Source organism: Halichoeres trimaculatus, unplaced genomic scaffold (genome assembly GCF_033239565.1).
Source record: "Halichoeres trimaculatus isolate MK-OKI-2021-1 unplaced genomic scaffold, fHalTri1.1 fHalTri1_scaffold_10, whole genome shotgun sequence".
Classification (NCBI taxonomy): Eukaryota; Metazoa; Chordata; class Actinopteri; order Labriformes; family Labridae; genus Halichoeres; species Halichoeres trimaculatus.
This window is the reverse complement of record NW_027437187.1, coordinates 37,229,672-37,249,879: the sequence shown is the minus strand read 5'-3', so window position 1 is coordinate 37,249,879 and position 20,208 is coordinate 37,229,672. Positions and strand designations below refer to the sequence as shown.

General features: G+C 37.0%; 1 protein-coding gene and 1 pseudogene across 1 annotated transcript; both read left to right on the top strand.

Moving 5' to 3' along the window:
- The window catches only part of LOC141796310 (copine-8-like), a 149,103-nt pseudogene extending 140,504 nt beyond the window's left edge, over nt 1-8,599 (top strand).
- Nucleotides 8,600-8,881: 282 nt separating this feature from the next.
- Nucleotides 8,882-19,307, top strand: cpa4 (carboxypeptidase A4). The gene is made up of 11 exons (XM_074677347.1): nt 8,882-8,976; nt 11,718-11,799; nt 13,881-14,015; nt 14,103-14,201; nt 14,278-14,379; nt 14,577-14,678; nt 15,891-16,001; nt 16,174-16,264; nt 16,700-16,899; nt 18,521-18,605; nt 18,991-19,307. Exons 1-11 carry the CDS (start codon nt 8,909-8,911, stop codon nt 19,176-19,178), a joined length of 1,263 nt encoding a protein of 420 aa, XP_074533448.1. The 5' UTR covers nt 8,882-8,908; the 3' UTR covers nt 19,179-19,307.
- Nucleotides 19,308-20,208: the final 901 nt, after the last annotated feature.

Sequence of the window (20,208 nt, the reverse complement as noted above, 5' to 3'; positions counted from 1 at the left end):
AGTTTGCAGAAAGAACAACAGCAAAGATGAAAAAACGCTGTTGAAATTTGCGCCTTGGGACCGATAACACTGACTGCTTGCTCCCATATCGTGAACAGGAAGTCAGCACGGCCTCGGCAGCGCGCGGACGTGCGGCCACATCAAGCCTCAATCAGCTGAGATGTAGGATGTGGATGTGACAGAGCCGGGGAGCAAAGTGAGGAGACGTGGCTGTGTTTCAGAGCTTACATAACCCTTACACAGATCAGTGTAAACGCCTCGATGCATATTTTTAACGATGTCAGTGTGAATGGGAGAAACTGTCAACAAAACAGAATAATTGGAAGTCAAGTTCTCGGTTTCATGCGCCTAATAAAGGCTTGTTAATTTAATGTATCATCTCTTTAAACGAGGAACCATATGTTTGCTCTGAAAGGCTTTCTCACACCTTAGAGAGAGCAATAAGAGCTTTAACTTTTAATTATTTATCTTATTTTTTTTAACCATTTTAGCATACATTTTGATTTGACACATAACAAACAATATCGGTAAAGAAAACCTTTAAGAAGGGGGAGAAGGAACCAAAATAAAGCTAAAAGCTGGGTAAATATTGTACTTATATTTATGTAAACAACAGAGCAAATAGTGTAATGACACACATTGTTGCGTTCTGTCAGCTGAAGTCATTTTGCCCCCTGGTGGCCAACTAAATCAACACTATATGGTTACTTTAGCATGACTCTGAGATCAAGTCTGGATTCAGGAATCAACATTTAGCCACAGACTGCAGCTACCACAGCATGTAATGAGTAAAATGATAAATAAAATAAAATAAAAATGAGAATTTCTGTAAGCTAACATTATACTTAGCAAACTGGCATGACTACTTTCAAGCTAGCTGAAGCCACATTTTTTTTTTCAGCCAACACCTTGGCTAACTGTAACCACTGCAAGCTAACATTTAGCCACTGTACATCTACTGCTGTCTAGTTTACATAACATGACTGTCAGCTAACATTAGCACTAGCATGCTAACATTATTAGTGTTCTTAATGCATTTTTTTATTGTATAACATGATTTTATTGTTTCTGGGTAAAAAGAAACAACAAACAAGATAAGGACTGTCAGAAGCAAACATCACTTCTTGCTAGCACAACGTTACAGACAATAAGCATTACCACCAGTTAGCCAACAAATCAGTGATTTTTCTTCAGCTTTAACATTGGCTTACTGCAACTAATGTTTGCTAACTTAACCACTAGCTAACCAGCATGACACTGCTGTCAGATTGCATTAACAGCAGCTAGCTAACATTTTTAGTAGTTTTCCTTTATTTATTTTGCTAACATACTATATTGTTTACATTGCTGTTTACTTTCTCATTGTGATGAATCAAAAATGTTTGCAAGTAGGGGTTGGATTCTAATTTAGCTATATACTAAATACTACAGTATTCATTTGCTTTTGAACTTAAAAAAGGAAAAAAATCAATGTCAGTTTTTAAAATTACTAGCTAGAAGTCATGCTAGGGGCAGCCATTTGAATGGGTCCAAAGAGCAGCTACTTGTCTTAAATGATAATATTTTTCAGTTAGCTAACACTAGGCCTCTGCTACTTTTTAATGGCATGTTTTCCATACTTATCAAACTGATCGATACATTTATGATTATTCTGGCACTTAAATAATTATTTTACTACATAATCAAAAATGTCAACATTCCCTATCACTGCAAGGTACTCAAAAATGACCACTCCATCCTCATGAACACAGGTCTGCAATCTCTGGTTCTGGAGCCTCATGTGGCTCTTTTTCTTTTGCAATTTCTTGCAAAATTTTTTGCACATTTCTTTATTTTCCTTTTTTTTATTTTGAAAAAAATCCAAATTTTTTGAGGAATTGGCAAATTTTTGCAATTTTCAAAATTGTTTGAATTTCTGCAATATTTTGTACATTATTGTAATTTCGTCGGCGTCTGCACAATCAAATTTTTAATTTTTTCCCTTTTTTTGATGCAAATTTTTGAAGTTTTAAAATGTTTTAAAAATTTCACAACTGGCTGCAATTTTCAATTTTTTTTTTATTTCTGAAATTTTTGTGAATTATTGAAATTTTGTTGCCATTTACTCAGTTGCATTTTTCAAATTTATTTGATTTCTTTTTTTTTTAAAAAAAAAAGATGCAATTTTTTGAAATTTAAAAATGTTTTAAAAAAATTCACAACTGGCTGCAATTTTCAAAATTTTTTTGAATTTCTGCAAATTTTGTAAATTAATGAAATTTCATTGGTGTTTACACAATCACATTTTTAAAATTGATTTTATATTAAAGAAAATTGCAAATTTTTAAAATTTTAAAATGTTTTAAAAAATTTCCCAAATGGCTGAAATTTATGTTTTTTTTTAATTCCTTCAAATTTAATAAATTATTGTATTGCTGTTGGCATTTGCACAATCACATATTTTAATACATTTATTTTATTTGTTTTTTTTAATGCAAATTTTATTTAATTTTATTTTATTTTATTTTTGTTTTTAAATGTTTAAACATTTGAAAATTATGACATTTTTATTGGAAATTTTTCATTTAAAAAAATGGAGACTTAATTTAAAATAAAAACTAGGACATCATATGTACAGTTTTATAACACCCCCCTTGAATTTAGAAAATTATTCACTAGTTTTTTACTATGTATAGAATTTTATACGCTTTCTTTGTCTTTACTGTGAAGATAAAGTAGATTTTGTGTCTCCTGAATGACTTTAATCCAGGTGAGCTGAGGGAAAATGGCTCCTATGAAAGTAAAGGATGCAGACTCCTGCTCATGAGCATCAGCAAACACTTAGTATTCATCACAAGAGGCTGGGGCAGCATTTGTGAGCAAAACAGAGCAGAAAGTTCAGCAGCATGTCATGATGCATTTTAATTCAGAGGTCTGTCTGTACTTCTTTTTCAGCAGCACAAAAATTGTCACTTCCTCACTGTCGCCTGTTCTCATTATGTCTTCTTCACAGGCGCTGCTGGAAACTATGCTGCTGTTCACAAAACATGAGCTGCACAATTTAAATTACAGCCCTGGGTCATAACAGGCTGATACCCAGGAGTGTAATCCAGTCAGGAGAAAGATTTTACCTCTCTAAAGGTGTTCACAGATGAAAGATTTCCCCTTGGTGCCGTCATCTGACCGCTGACCTGCTGACAAGGGCAAATCACATGATGCTTAAGTGACCAAAACACCTATTTCACGTGTTAGATACCAGAGGAGTCACATTTCCTTTATCAAACAGCAGGTTTTAAGACGGATGACGGCTGAAAATACACAACAAAACGTCTTTAACCACATTCTCTGTGATATCTGAGTTTATTCTTTGTGCAAAATGAGACGAACAACTAGTGAGCAATAAATGATTAATGGTCAATTTACTGGTGGCCCTCTGAAATATTGAGAGGGAGAGCTCAGCCATGAAATGCAATGTAAATGGATCTATTTATAGTGTAGCAGAGGAAGTCATGTGGAACAAGCTGGTCTGGGCTGCCTTGTTCATATAGCTTTTAGAGGCAACCGACAGGGGAGAGGAGAGGCCAACAACACACACTACACCCACATTTGCATGTAAAGCCACTTTTCATGGGGACATTAAACTTTCAGACACACACAGCAGGAATAGCAATAAATAATTTCCACGTTGAGGAAGATGGAAAGCCCTAGCTCTACTCCCATGTGCCCGTAGCCTCCCACTCCGATTCAAGCCTCGACACCGCCCCCCCTCCCCTCCCGCTTTGTCTCGTGGGATTGTTTGGGAGTGAAAAGGAAGGGAAGTGACACGGCAAAACCGCTTTTTATTAATTCTGAGAGGAGGGAGCGTTTGGCGGGGTGTCACAGCAGCTGACGGGAGTGTAGAGCGTGTGTCAAATGTTGGATATCAGCATGAATAACTTAACACAAAACCCAAAATCCTCTGCTGACAGTAATAAAATATGATCGCGTGGCACCATTGGGGAAAAGCCAAATGTGGGGTGCAGAAAGGACTCGGTCTCTGTAAATTTATCATGTTATCAAGCTTCAGAAGCTGGTGAAATGGAAACATATCACAGGAGTTTGTGGTTTAATATCTGTCAAATTTCACATAAGGGTCAAACTTTCAAGCTTTTTCAGATATAATTTCATAGAGAGATGCAGCTCACAAATTCATTGCTACACTGTAACAAACAACTGTAAATTCAAGTAAAAAATGTCAAAAACCTATTGTGTTAAAATACAGCACTATAAAAAGTTTACAGTAAAATAAAAGTGCCAACCCTGCTGTCAGTATTTAACCGTTATTTTACAGCAAAGTAGATTTTGTTGCGATGGTGTTTAGTAACCGTGAGTGAGAAGGGAACACAGTGGATACGAGACCCTGCTGTACAGTGAAATATTACACTGCAGGAGGTGCAGGATGTCTGTGCGCCACATGGCACAGACTGACTGTCTGTGCGCCACATGGCATGGACAGGCTGCCTGTGCTCTACATGGTACAAACCAGCTGTCTTTGCTTGACATGGCACAGACTGGCTGTACCTCATGTTGCATGGACTGGCTGTCTGTGCTCCACATGGCACAGAATGGCTGTCTGTGCTTCATGTTGCATGGACTGGCTGTCTGTGCTCCACATGGCATAGAATGGCTGTCTGTGCTTCATGTTGCATGGACTGGCTGTCTGTGCTCCACATGGCATAGAATGGCTGTCTGTGCTTCATGTTGCATGGACTGGCTGTCTGTGCTCCACATTGCACAGACTGGCTGGCTGTACTTCATGTTGCATGGACTGGCTGTCTGTGCTCCACATGGCATAGAATGGCTGTCTGTGCTTCATGTGGCATGGACTTGGCTGTCTGGGCTCCACATGGCCCATATTGGCTGTCTGTGCTTCACTAAGCACAAACTGGCTGTCTGTGCCTAATGTGACATGGACTGACTGTCTCTGCTTCCCATGGCCCAGGTTGGCTGTCTGTGTTTCACATAGAACAAACTGGCTGTCTGTGCTTCAAGTGGCATGGACAGGCTGTCTGTGTGCCACATATCATAGACTTGCTATCTGTGCTTCACATAGCACAATCTGGCTGTCTGTGCTCAATGTGGCATGGACTGGCTGCACTCCACATGGTATAGACTTGCTGGCTGTGCCTAATCAATCAATTAATCCATTTTTATTTTAAAAGCACTTTTTGCGCAGAACAGTGGCAACACAATGTGCTTGGCAAAGGCAAAAACAAACAAACAAACAAAAAATACAATAATAATAATCAAAAGTCACCTCATAAACTCACAAAAACAAACACATATTAGTGTACAACCCTCCACCTCTAACCCTCCAACCCTCACCCCTAGTGCACATGGTGAACATTATTTAAGTAAAATCCATGCAGATGACCTGAGGAACTGTGGCACTGACTGGCTGTCTGTGCTCCTCATGACATGGACGGGCTTTCTGCTCCACATGGCGTAGACCATCCACCTGATGATTTTTACAGCGTGTTGGCCAATTTTAAAACAGAGAAAAAGATAAACTGAGTTTTGTTTCAGTTAACTTTTAATTACCACAGCTGGAGCAGTGGTTTGATTGGAGCACAGACAGTCTGCGCCCCCTGCAGTGTAACATCTCAATGTTCAGCAGAGTCTCATATCCACTGTGTTCCCTCCTCACTCACGGTTACAAACATCACCACAACAAAAAATTACCGTTATTTCACAATAACTCATTTTTTTCTGGCATATTTGAGAAAGAGCATCTATCAGATTCTTCTCAGGAACAGCGGTGCAGTTTTTGATCACCTTGTTTTAATTAAAAAATGTCCAAATGCTCAATTTATTCTATTTCAGTGATAAAAACGGGAGGCAAACATTTCCAGAAAAGTAATTGAACATTGATTTATTATCTAAATAATCACAGACACAGAAATTTGTTCATACTGGTACCAATTAGTTAATATTTCAGCTCTGCTTGTTTTTCTGCCTGATTCCTCCGGAGGAAACTGTCCCACAGATGAGCGGGTCTCAGCGTTATGTTGTGTTTTCTACCATAAGGACTAAGGTTTGAATAAAACATCAAAAGGACAGGCTTCAGGGGACGTACTGAAGATTTATGATTGGTTGAGTTATCACAGCATTCACAGGACACACAGAGCGCTCAGTGGTTTCATGTCTGAGTGTGTTACTGTGTATAAATGTTAACTGAAGAATGGGAGGACTTGATGCTGTCAGTCAGTGTCCAAACGGGGTCAGGTGAGCGTTTTCCTTACCTCAGCAGACTAATGTGGCGTCTCTCCACAGGGGTTAAGACCACCAGTGGAAACACAGCCAGCTATGAGCTTCAGGGACCTTTTAGTGGCTCCAAAAAGCTCCTCTGGGTACTTATGGAGGAAACGCCGCTTTTGTAAGTAGCTCCCCACTCAGTCGTACTCATGAGCCGTAACAGTGACACTCATCAAGACAAAAAGCTTCAGCGTGTGATCAATTATTCAGCGTGCAGGGTAATTCCAGCCTGCTTAATCTGATGTCACTCAGCAGAGCCATAATTAGGGGTTTGTTATGACTGTACGGCTTGATGTGACACATGCTCGGTGGTTCCAGACTGCCATCTACTGGCTGCTGTGTCAACATGCAAGTGTGATATGGATTGATTCATTTTCTACACACAGAAATGTGTGCAAGTCATACTTTTTACCACATTTAATTGATGGAGATATGACTTTGAGTTGTTTTTAAATGCTGGAGCTGGAGACATTGCTCACTAACATGCATCATTTTTTCATTTGATCTTTATTTTCTTACTGAAAACATTTTTAAGAGGTCAGAGCTTTGATGGTGCATGGTGGCATGTTGCGTTCACTTGGATGTTTTTTAAAATCCTGTTTTTATGAGAAAGTAACTTGTACAAATAAGAAGTTTTTTACAGCTTACATTCTTTAAACGCTAAATTCAAGTTGTGTGCAGCATGAAAATGTCGGGTTGTTCAGTGGTCAGAGACGATGCTCACCATGGAGCCGACTCCTCTTCAGTGACCATTACAGAGCAACTGGTGTTTTGGAGTTAAGAATGACTGCGCTAACTGCTAACTTCTAACTGCTAACTGCTAACGGCTGAGCCAAAAGTGTCTGTTGTTTTCAGCTGAAGGTCGCCAGTTAACAGGGTCACACTTTACACTAAACCACACCAGTGTTCGTCAGTGTTCTAAATCCAGTTTTTACTTTGTAAATGCAAAATTTGGTTTAGGGACTAAAATTACCATCCATCAAATTATAGTTATTAAGGTAAAAAATGCATTTTTGGTGATTACATCCTCACATCGCTTGACTACCTATTAAAGCTTTCTTGTTTTTAATGGGATTGTACTGGGGTCTGCAACCTTAACTTACATAGGAGCCGTTTAGCCTCAGCTCACCTGAATTAAAGTCATTAAGACAAAAAATTCTACTTTATCTTCACAATGAGGACAAAAAAGTGTAAAAAATTAAAAAAGTAAAAATCTAGTGAATAATTATCTAAACCAGAAGTTTATTGTGTTGATAAATTTGTACATGTGATGTCTTATTTTTTTTTACTTTCAATAAATTTTCAAATATTTTTTCCAAATTACAATTTGTAATGTCATAAACTTTATACATTTGCAAAGTTAATGAAATTTTAATAAGTTGCAAAATTTTTAAAAAAGAAAAAAGAAATTTAAAGAATGTGCAAAAATTCAAAAATTAATCAAAATTTCATTTATTTGCAGAAAATTGTAAAATTATTTCAAAATGTTTTAAAAAAGCAAAAAATTTAAAAAATTGCAAAATCTTCCAAATATTTTTGATTTTTTTCCTAACTTTATATATATATATATATATATATATATATATATATATATATATATATATATATATATATATATATATATATATATATATATATATATTTTTTTTTTTTTTTTTAATTGCAAAAAAAACTCAAAAAATTGAAAGCTTTATTCCAAGAAGTGTTGCATATTTAATCACACAAAATGTTAAGGCTTGATTTTATTTAGTTCTTGCGTTTTTAATCATCAATTCTCTCTGCTTGAAAAAAAAAATCTTTATTTCAACCATATTTTTTAAAGCTACAAGGAGCCACTGCAAAGGAGTCAAAGAGCCACATGAGGCTCCAGAGCCACAGGTTGAAGACCGTTGAGATAGTATCTTGTAAAAACAGAAAAATCAAATTTAAATAAATTCTTGTTTTTATGAAATAATCTCGTAAGAACAGAAGCATTTTTGGTAAAGTGAATGCAATATTCCATCATACAGAGCAGATTATTTCTCATTTAAAGATAAAAGATTGTGGTTATTTTTCATGTGTACATCTTCTTCGAGCAGAAACCAAACAACAGGGTTGATATTGAGGTAATTTTGCCTCTTTAGTCTGCTTAAAGTGTGACTGCAGCTTGTTCAGTTTTAAAGATGGCACAGTTTTAACCTGATGATGCTCATAGAGCTCAATCTCCATTTGTGTTTCTTTGTGGGATATTTTATCCAGCTCTGCATGATTTTGTATATTTATCCGTTTTTTTTTTTTTTTTATATTTCCAAGTTTATCTGTATGTGCAGGAAAGTTGCAGTATTTCCCTGCTGAGCATTATGAGCATGTGACCAGTGAAAATCTTGACTTGTACAAAATGTTGGGAACACAGCGAGGGAAAGTGTGAGTATCCACAGCTGAGCTCTGAACAGATAAACACAACGCCTCGTCAGCAACTTTGTCTCCAAAAATAGCTGTTTTCCAGACAGGAGAGTGGTTGTGTTTGTCCGTACAGTGACAAACTGTACTCTCTGTGTGGGAACAGTCCACCTGTCGTCAGGTGATATGAAGAGACTAGAAAAACTGATGCGGGGCTCGCTTTGTGCTCCTGTAACGGTTCGGACGTACAGACGAGATGAGAGGCCTGTGGATGCTGTTGGTGCTCGTGGCCGCGGCCAGAGCTGACGAGAGGGTCTTCATCGGGTGAGTTTGTGTGTGGACGGCGAGGGATTGATTTGTTCTGTGATCTGTTTGAATTCCTCATGATGAACTCCTGGTTGGGTTTTTAGAGTCTTTTCATTCGGCGCTATGATGGATAATAAGGTAGGAGAGGTTACACTGTAAAAAAAATCATAGTAAAATACTGTCAGCAGTAATTTACAGTTATTTCACAGTGTTGGATTATTTTTCAGTCAGCTCTCAATAATATTTAATGAAATGTGTTTTTTCACCTGTTTTTTTCTTGCTACTGCAGGCGTTTGATCAGATTTTGCCTACACTGTAACAATTGACTGTAAATTTATGAGGAAATTTTGACAGTAAAATCATGTTATTTTTACAGCACTGTGAAAAATTTCCTTGTAAAAGTAGAAAAGCAGTCAGAGAGCACAGACCTCCACCAAGCATATTATGACTGCCATACATCACTTAAGTCCGACTTTAATGTTATACTCCCTTTCAGCAGACTGTCTGCTACAGTTTTGATAATTTGTTTCCTGACAGTGTTGAAAATGATGATGACCTAGTTCATATTTCATATTCTGGATCTTAGCATCCAGAATATTACCAGGATCTGGATCGTACTTTTACATCTGTCAGAAATTACGGTGACCTTGTCTTGTGTTGTTTTGTAAATCAATCTGACCATTTATGGTGGAGTTATTTACATAGATGGTGAAAACGGCTCTATCTCAGAATGATAAAGAATCCTTTAAAATAGTCCTTGATCCAGACAGTGATCTGGATCACCGCCAAAATGCAGTCACTTCTTCCTTATCCCACTTTGAACATTTCCTGAAAATTTCATCAAGATCTGTTCGTTAGTTTTTGAGTTATGTTGTTCACAAATAGGCTAACTCCCCCCAAAACAGAAGCACCTTGGCGGAGGTAAAAAAAAAAAAAAACAACTTAATTCAAGTTATTTAAAGACAAAAATGAGTTCGAAGTTGCGGTAACAAGTTTTTAAAAAACTGCAAGTGGAATAAAAAAAATCCTCAAAAATTTGCTTAAAACTAAAATAATGTCTTAATACAAGTAAATTTTCTCTTGTTCCATTCACTGTTTTTTTTAAACTTATTACAGCAATTCAGACCTCATTTTTGTCTTTAAATAACTTAAAACCAGACAATTTTCTGGACTGATCAGGTGAATGCGGCTCATATTCAGTCTAAAAAGACCTTTTCTACTGAAAATAAGACAAAAACACTTGATGAGATTTGTTTTTTTTGCAGTGTGGTGTTTTGTAACCATAAGTGAGGAGGGAACTCAGTGAATATAAGACCCTGTTGTACAGTGAGATGTTACACTGAGGGTACAGGCTGTCTGTGCTCCAATTAAACTACTGCCACAGGAGTGATATTTTGAAATTAATTAATTGGGATGTACCGATATGAAAATTTTGGCAGATACTGATATTGGTGTTGCTGCTATTGCTGATAACCGATATTTGCCGATATCAATATTGGTTAAACAAACAAAAAAAACAATCATTGATGATGTTTTGTGGTAGTTCAGAGTGAAAGAGCAGCATTATCGCGAGAAAAGACGACCACAGAGAGGATCAAAGGATGGAGCACCCGGGATGTAAGTGATCAAAAAGTTTGTTTTGTCTGTTTTTAGATCAAAAACAGGAAGAAAGACATAAAAGAAGAGAGTCCACTTTTCTTAGGTAGTTTTGGTGTTTACATAGTGAGCGAAAACAAGATTATTTGAGTCTGGAAAGATCATTCAAGATGCTCTGAAAATGCCGGCAGCTAATGACCAACATCAGCTGAAACTGATATTGATACAGATATATCATGCATTCCCCCAAAAAAACCTCAATTTATCTTTTCCTCCTTAAAACTGGACACCACCCTGTAATAATCAACCACTACATGGTCTGTCCCATGTGGAGCACAGACAGTCTGTGCCCCCTGCAGTGTAACATCTCAATGTACAGCAGCGTCTAAGCGTCTCCTCACTCACGGTTTCAGAACACCATTGCAACAAAAACTGCCTTGCATCATTTAAAAAAACCACTGAACAGCAAATCCATGTTTAGTTTCCTGTTTTAAGTCATTATTCTTAAAAAAAAACAAAAAAAAAACAAACAGGTACATTTTTATTACTGCACTGACTTATTTTTTTAATATTTTTTTTTTTACGGTTTTCAAGCAATTCATGCATCGTATGTCTTTTAAAATCTCATAATAAAAAAATAAAATGAAAGAAATAAAAATAAGATGTTAAAACTTGCTCCAGCTTCAGGTTTGCCTTACAACACATGGACTGAATTAAAAGTTAAACCTTTAAATGTTTGAATTTCTTGCACGCCTCAGTTTCCGCTCAGTCTGCCGTTTAGTTTTCAGACACAAAACAGTCTAAAGTTATTAAATTAAAGTCTTTAGAGACATGAAAAGCTCTATTTCCTTTCCAAAGTGCCTCAGATATTTAGCATACCAAACGTTTTGTGAAGCAGGGAAAGCACATTTATATTCAGTGAGCAGTACACGCAGAGACTTTATGTTTGGAGAAAGATTAAATCATAATTACAGCCGTATTAAAGAGAGTAGAGTGGGAGTCACGGGTCTGCTACTCGCTGTTCTGTGGGAATAATTGCTTGGTGTGTTGGTAAGCAACAACATTAATCTCGACGGACGAGCCCACAGTAGAATTCAGGAATGAGAACATTAAGTTAAAACTAAAAAACGTGAGTCGTTTCTCATTTGCTGAATTTCTTCCAGAGATCAGGTCATCAGGGTCATCCCTGAGTCCGAGGAGCAGATCCAGCTCCTGCAGGCTCTGGAGACGCAAGAGGAGTGGGAGGTACACACACACACACACACACACACACACGTATATACACAAACATAAGCACACAGCAGCACAAACACCTACACTCCAAGTTTTCTCAGCTGCTGGTGCTAAACACTTTCTCACAAACTCCCAAACGTAGAAAAGGGAAATGAGTTTCAGCCTGGGTTAATCCTCCAGGAGCGTGTGTGGGCTGAAGGTTAACAGAGTCATCAGCATCTTGTTGGGAGAAACTTTCACAGGCCGTAATAAACAAAAATGAAGCAGAAGTTAACCTTTGCCTTCGATTTGATTCTAATTATCTCATCTGTTTCTGCTCCTTTTTAAAGAGAAAGTTGATACAAATTAATGAATGAGTGTCAGGAACGGCACCTTACTTAGAAAAATGTTTCATTAAACTCTTATGAGACGACTATGGTTTGAAAGGTGACATCAAGCAAATGTCGTAGTAGCTGGCTTTATGTAGTGCTATCGGCAGCCCGGTGCTCTGAAGTATCTGTAGGTTAACGTAACAACAAGCTAACTTTGTCAGTTTGTAGCGTAGTTTAGCAGCTGCTATATTTCTCTCTCCTCACAGCCCGGTGCTCTGAGACGTGTCTGTAACGTATAACGTTAGTGAATCCTGGTTCTGTCCTACCAGAGCTCATCTACCAACTCCAACCTCACCAATCAGAGCTAACGTAACCTGGCTCTTCATTTTATTGATAGACTCTCAAGTTTGAACAGACCACTGCAGAATAACTGCTGACTGTGGGTTTAACCTGGGCTTTAGCCTTTAGCTTGTGTTTTGGCCTTAAGGTCATGTTTTAGCTTGTGTTTTAGCCTTTAGCTCCTGCTTTGGTCTTAAGCATGTTTTAGCCTTTAGCTTGTATTTGAGCTTTTAGCATGTTTAAGCCTTTAGCCTGATTTAGTATTTAGCTTGTGTTTTAGCCTTTAGCATTTTTTAGCCTTAAGCTTATGTTGTAGCTTTTAGCATGTTTAAGCCTTTAGTCTGTTTGAGTGTTTAGCCTGTGTTTTAGCCTTAAGCTTATGTTTAAGCCTTTAGCCTGTATTTTAGCATTTTACTTTTGTATTAGCCTTAAGTCTGTGGTGGTTTAGACATTATTTAGCCATTTGCTTTTTTTGGGCTAAAGCCTGTGTTTCAGTCCTTAGCATATGCTTCAACCTTTAGCATGTTTTAGTATTTAACCATTTTTTAGCCTGTAACTCTGCTTTGGCCATTGTTTTTTTAGCCTTTAGCTTGTGTTTTGGTGTTTAGCCTTTGTTTTAGCCTTTAGCTCCGGTTTTAGGCTTTAGCTTGTGTTTTAGCATTAAGCACGTGTTTTAGCCTGTACCTCATGTTTTAGCTTGTTTTAGCTTTTAGCTTGTGTTTTAACCTTTAGCTCATGTTTTAGCCTTCAGCTTGAGTTTTAGCCTTTAGCTCGTGTTTTCGCCTCTAGCCTGTGTTTTAGCCTTTAGCTGCTGCTCTATCTCTCTCCTGTTTCTCTTTCTTCTGCTCTTCTGTCCTTTTTCTGTCTGACAGTTAGGCTCCAGTGTCCACCATCACTACAAAGTTAATCACAGAAATCGTTTTCAGCAGAGAAAAACACAGATCTCTCTCCCTCTACTAAACTTCATCAGCTGACGTGGTGTTGTCATAGAGACTTAGACGTGCTGTAAATTAATCTGGTCCTACTCGACCTGATCAGGAAGCTGAGAAGTAGCATTTAGGAATAATCTGTAACCTGTAATACTGATGCTGATAATCTCATTTTAAAGTGTGGATCAGGATCAGGCAGATATCTAGGAGGAAGACTCTTTTTTAGATCACTTAGAAACTCTTCACAGAGACTTTCAATATGAATATGAAAGTGACAAATGGAAAGTGAATTTGCACTTGTCTCATTAACTCATATCTGCACTAAAGCCTCTGGTTCATTAATTCAGAGGGAACTGGGGGGAATAATTCTCTGAGTGTACAGATTAGACTTTACTCAAACACCCGGTGGATTTTTCCAGATTTATTAAAATAAGGAAGGGGGGGCATTGGGGTGCCAAAATGAGGAAACGCATGTATGAGTTTGAAGAGTAATGCTGATATCATGTCGCTTCAGGTGGACTTCTGGCTCCACCCGGTCTCCACTGAGCTCCCCATCGACATCCGTGTGCCCCTCTCCAGTCACAGTGCTGTGACGGAGTTCCTCCATCAGCACAACATCCACTACTCCATCCTTATCAACAACCTTCAGGCATGTAACCCTCCACATGCAGTCAGTCATCAGCTGAGCTCGATATCTGATACTATCTCTGAACTTTACGTGTCTTTGTGTCATCAGGAGCTGCTGGATGAGGAGAAAGCTGAGATGCAGAGGAACCAGATGAGGGAGCGCAGCACCAAGAGCTTCAACTTCGGAGCCTACCATAGCCTGGAGACTGTAGGTCATTTAACAAACACGTAATAATACACCAGCGTCTGTCTGAATTCTAATATTTCATTCATCCTCCGTTAAGATCTACAGCTGGATGGACACTCTGGTGGCCCAGTACCCCAAACTGATCTCCAAGCAAGAAATTGGAAGATCTTACGAGAACAGGCCCATGTACGCACTCAAGGTAAGAGTCCCCCAAGGCTCCATCCTGGGGCCTCATCTGTTTAAAATCAACATGCTCCCATTGGCTCAGATTATAGAAAACAGCAAAGTCAGATACCATCACAATGCTGACGACACACAGTTATACGTCACAATGCCACCAGGCCTTTGTCTGTGTGTGTGTGTTTGTAACTCTGTCTCTGTCATCGCTGTGTTCAGTTCAGCACTGGAGGAGACAAACGTCCTGCCATCTGGATCGACACCGGGATCCACTCCAGAGAGTGGGTGTCCCAGGCCACAGGAGTGTGGACAGCCAACAAGGTACGTCATGCAGACTGGATCCATCAGGTCATGAACTGCAGTGAGTCAGACCTCCTCCAGAGGAAGTAAAAGCTGTGTAAGGCTGAGGTCTGAGAGGCATTTTTCTCCAAAATTGTGATTACTTGAGGCAAAGTTTCCAGCTGCCCTGCAAAAGTGAACTCTAACAAATGTTAAGGTCATAGTTTTTGTAAAAGTTGTGTTTTTAGAGCAAAGGTTTTCAACCTGTGGCTCTGGAGCCTCATGTGGCTCTTTGACTCCTTTGCAGTGGCTCCTTGTAGCTTTATAAAAAATCATTGAAAAAAGAATTTTAAATTTTCTTTCAGAGGGTATTGATGATTAAAGACATTAGAGACACACTAAATAAAAATATGCATAAGTAATTTGTTGATCTAAGTATGCATCACCCCTTGCAACAAAGATTTCAATTTAATTTTCAAATATTTTGTATTTTTTTAACAAATACTTTGAATTTTAATTTTTTTTTTTACATTTTTGGAAATTTAGAAAAAAATGCAAATTATTGAAAATTTTGCTAGTTTCATTTTTTTTTAATTCTCCAAAATTTGAAAAAATATATTGCAAAATACATGAAATTTCTGAAATTCTTGAAAAAATTGCTCGATTTTAGAATTACATGTTTTTTTTAAATCATTTTATTTTATTTTTTTTTATGAATTTTTTTTTTTTTTGGGGGGGGGGGGTGATGCAACTTTTAAAGTTTTTATTTTTTTACTTTTTCACATTTTTGTATATTTTTTAAATTAATTCTTTTGATTAAAATTTGCCAAATTTTTTAAATTTTAACATTAAAAAAAAATCCGGCTTAATGAAATTTCATAAATTTTGCAAATATATGAATTAACAATTTTTTTTAATTTTTGAAAAATATTTGTTAATTTATTAGAAATAAAAAAAAACTAAGACTTCACATGTTCAATTTTATAAACACATAAAACTTCACGATTTTGTGGCTCCTGAATGACTTTAATCCAGGTGAGCTGAGGAAAAATGGCCCTTATGAAAGTAAACGTTGCAGACCCCTGTTTTAGACAAATATTGCTGTATCCAGATTTTAAAATGTATTGAACTGATTGCATTAAAGTGAAATGCGTCTCATTTCCTTCATTTTTCTTGCTACAGACATTAATAACTCTCTGTTACATCATCATGTTGCTGCAGGTGAAATAAAAAGCTTTTTCTTCTCTTGGTCAGATTGCCACAGATTACGGCACTGATGCTTCCCTCACCTCCCTCCTGAACACCATGGACATCTACATGCTGCTGCTCGCCAACCCTGACGGATACGCCTACACACACTCCAACGTGCGTTACCGTCACTCAGTACCAACGTACTAAACCTTTGTGTTACACTTCCTGTTTGAATAAATCTCCATGTTTTCATTCATTTAACGAGGTAAAAACACATCATCACATGTTGCTGCTTAAACTGTTAGTGGTTCGTGCTCAACTGACTGAAACTGTGCGGTGTGTTCAGGATCGTATGTGGCGTAAGACCCGCTCCAAGAACTCTGGCTCTGTGTGCCGTGGGGTCGATCCCAACAGGAACTGGGACGCAGGCTTTGGTGGTGAGTGTGGGAAAGACGACAAATGCTTCCCATGGAAAGGAGCTCTTTGTTTTGGAAGTTTGATTTGGATCAGGCAGGGCAAAGTGTCTGCAAACAAAGGTTTTCTTTATTCACCTGAACATGATTGGAGTTTTATGCAGTCTTTGGGTTTTGCCTGTTTTTAGAAAGAAAAGAGCCTTCAATCTGTATTTTTATATGTAATTTTTCTCTTAATAAAATGAAACAAGAGGTATCTTAAATATATGACTTTAAAAAGTGATAATTTCCCCCTGATTAGAAATCAATAGACTGCTCAACCTTTTAGAGATCTTTGCTGGTCCAATAAAATGACTGTTTGGAAAACAGTGTAAACCCAGCAGTCAAACACTGATTCTTATTTTATTACCTTGAAAGTTTTTTTCCTCTTTATCTCAGTATGAATGTCTCTCCCTCCAGGCCCCGGGGCCAGCAGGAACCCCTGCTCCGACTCTTTCCACGGCCCCTCGGCTCACTCTGAGATCGAGGTGAAGAACGTGGTGGACCTGATTAAGAGTCACGGAAACTTCAAGTCCTTCATCTCCGTCCACGCCTACTCCCAGCTGCTCATGTACCCCTACGGCTACACCTGCAGGGACATTCCTGATCAGCCTGAGCTGGTAAGAAAAGCGGGAAAAGATGCTCTTTTTCTTTTTTTTTTCATCGTGATTTCCAGGGAGCGCCCAAAGAGACTTTGTTTAGTTTGATACAAATTTCTTGTCTTTCTTGTCTAGTTGAAGTTTTAAACCGTAGAACAAGGGTTTTCAACCTGCGGCTCTGGGGCTTCATGTAGCTCTCTGGCTCCTTTGCAGCGGCTCCTTGTAGCTTTAAAGAAATATTTTTAATTTTTTTTTTTTTTAGGGGTTATTGATGATTAAAGACAATGACACTTAAAATCATGCGTTAACATTTTGTTTCAGTTAAAAAAAACCCATCACATCCGTAAATAAAGCTTTGATATTTTTTTAAAGATTTTTGCAAGCTTTTTGATTTTTTTTTTTTCAATTTTTAGAAAAAATGTTTTTTTGCAATTTTTGGCTTATTTTAATTTTTTGCATTTTTGCATTTTTTGAAAATTATTTGAATTTTATTCTTTCAAATAGCAAATTTTTTATAAATTTTGAAACATTTTTTATGAAAAGTTTGTAAATTTTTGAAAGTACATTTTTTTTTATTTTGCACATTTTTCTAAATTTCATAATTTTGAAAAAAATGCAAATCTTGAAAAAATTCACAATTTCTGAACAATTTCGAATTGTATTGAAATTTCATCAAGTTCATTTCAGTGCAAGTTCTTTACATTTTCTAAAATATTTCTGAATTTATCAAAAATAAAAAAGAGTCACTTTTACAATTTTATAAACACAAAAACTTCTTGTTTAGATAACGATTTACTAGGTTTTTGCTATGTTTAGAATTTTATTCACTTTCTTGTCTTTATTGTTGAGATAAAGTACATTTTCTGCCCCTCAAATGACTTTAATCCAACTGAGCTGAGGCCAAATGGCTCCTATGAAAGTAAAGGTTACAAACCCCTGTCTTTGAAAAAGGGAAAAGTGCATCAGCTCTGATACATGGAGTTTAAAAAAATATCTTAAGTACTTTTTCATGAAAGATCACCTAATATCCTCTGCCAATAAATCCCTTAAACTTGTAACTCTATGCTGAGTTCTGAAAATTTCCCATTTCATGTTGTGTTTGCAAAGATCATCCAGTGTTTCAGACAGGCTGCTGTTACCAGTAAACCTCTTTTTCCCAGTTAGCTGAAGGCTCTTTTCACTGAACAACAAAAGTGCAACAAGAATTCGATTTTCAGACTGACTCACCAACCTAATTGGAGAAAATAACTTTTACATTTAAAAGTTATGCCCTGAAATATTTGCTTTCATATCTCTATTAAAAACAAACTTTTCTCCTTACATAACCTAAACTCCCTCAAACATCTTGTTTATTGACTTATTTGTGCAAAGCAAACCTCATACTGTTTTGTAACTCAATAAAAAAGAACGTATTCCACCAAATTTATGTGCTGAAAAATTGGAAGTAGATGCCGTTAGTCCTTTATGGTTGATTTTCTCTCAAGAGGATGAAGAGCAATCTCGCTGTTTCAGGACAGCGGTGCCAATAAACTGTGAGAATAAGGGAAAGGCCTTCACAATCTTTCTCCTTATACTTCTGCATGCCCCCTTTCTGCAGCACTGCTGTCTGTTTACAACTTTAATATTTCTTTATTCCCCGCAGGATTCTGTTGGCAGAGCAGCCGTGCAGAAACTCACCTCCCTCTATGGCACCAGGTATAAGGTTGGAAGCATCTGCAATATCATCTGTAAGTGACCTTTTTTCAATGTTTGCTTTCTTCACCACACCATAAATTTATTTTCATGTCACACCATTTTAAGGTGAACTTGTGGGTATTAAAAAAATAATGTGTCACAAGCTTCTTTCAAAAGAAAACGTTAAAAGGATGCCAACAAAAGTTACTTTTTGAATTTGGAAGCATTAACAGTAGTTGCAAACTTATTGAAAGACATACTGTGAGCTACTGTAGAAACCAAAAAGGTGGGACATTTGTCCACTAGAGGGCACTAATAAGTAACTTCTAACTCAAATTTTCCAAAGAAAAGTCATATTGATTTCAATTCAAGTTGTGCCAGGGGTTGGAAGTACCTTGTTCATTCAACTTGTTTCATCATCTCCTCCTCCGCTCTCAGATCAAGCCAGTGGCGGCAGCATCGACTGGACCTACAACCTGGGCATCAAGTACTCCTACGCTTTTGAGCTGAGGGACACTGGCCGCTATGGTTTCATCCTGCCAGCCAGTCAGATCATCCCCACAGCCAGCGAGACCTGGCTCGCCCTGAAACACATCATGGAGTACGTCCGTGACCATCCTTATTAAGAGCTACCATGAAGAGGAAAGCTTTGTAATAAATTCAATAAAGTCCATGAAGTCTGTAAATTAGCATAATGACTTTTTAATAAGGCGGTGCTGATTTATGGCTGTTTAATAACAGATGACCTATTGATACTGCCCAATAAAGTCACAAAATTGTGAAGTCAAGACTCATTTTTTGCATTTAATTCTTTAAACATAATCATAGAGAGTACAGTCTACGAACATTATGCATTCATAACCTCACCATTTCATACCATGGTTTAGATCAAGATAGCAGCTTTGTTAACTCTGACCTTAAGATACCTCCTTATCAAATATGTGTTGAATTTATGCAGTGCATTTAAAAGCAACAATTTCAATTTCAATTTAGTTTATTTGATAAGGAGGGACAATGTACATTCAAAAAAAATGTGTTCAAAAAAAAAAAAAATGTAAATGTACCCAAATCTAGCTACCAAGCTAATTTCCATTGGTAGTCACCCCAGCTAAAATATAAAAACAAACAGGTTAAAGAAAGAAAAAAAATTACAAGTATAATACTTAAAGGGCTCTGTTCTTCTTGTTTTGTTTCTTTTTAAGGAAAAGAAAGAACAGAGAAACATTATCATAATAAAACATTTTACAATACATTACAATCATAGTTTTTATTGTACACAGGTGGTCAGTAAAAGATGTTAAAGTGCTAGATTTAGGCAGTAAAGTGCTTGAGTTGAGTATAAAGAGCTTAAGTTATTAATTAAAGTGCTAAAGTTGATATTTAAAGTGCCAGGTCTCTTGGATAAATGAGCAGTGATAAAAATTTCAAGAAAGGAGAGAGGAATTAATAAATAATTGAAAAAAAAAAACAAAAAAAAAACACTGATTACTACTGATCTCCATTGTGTTTTACAATTAGTCTAAAGTAGCATAAATCTAATTTAAAAAAAAAAAAAAAACACACAAAACTTTAAAGTATTTACATTTAAGGAATCCACATGAGCCTTTTTACAGTTGTGTCATAGGATAACCCCATATTATTTTTGGTGTGTATTTT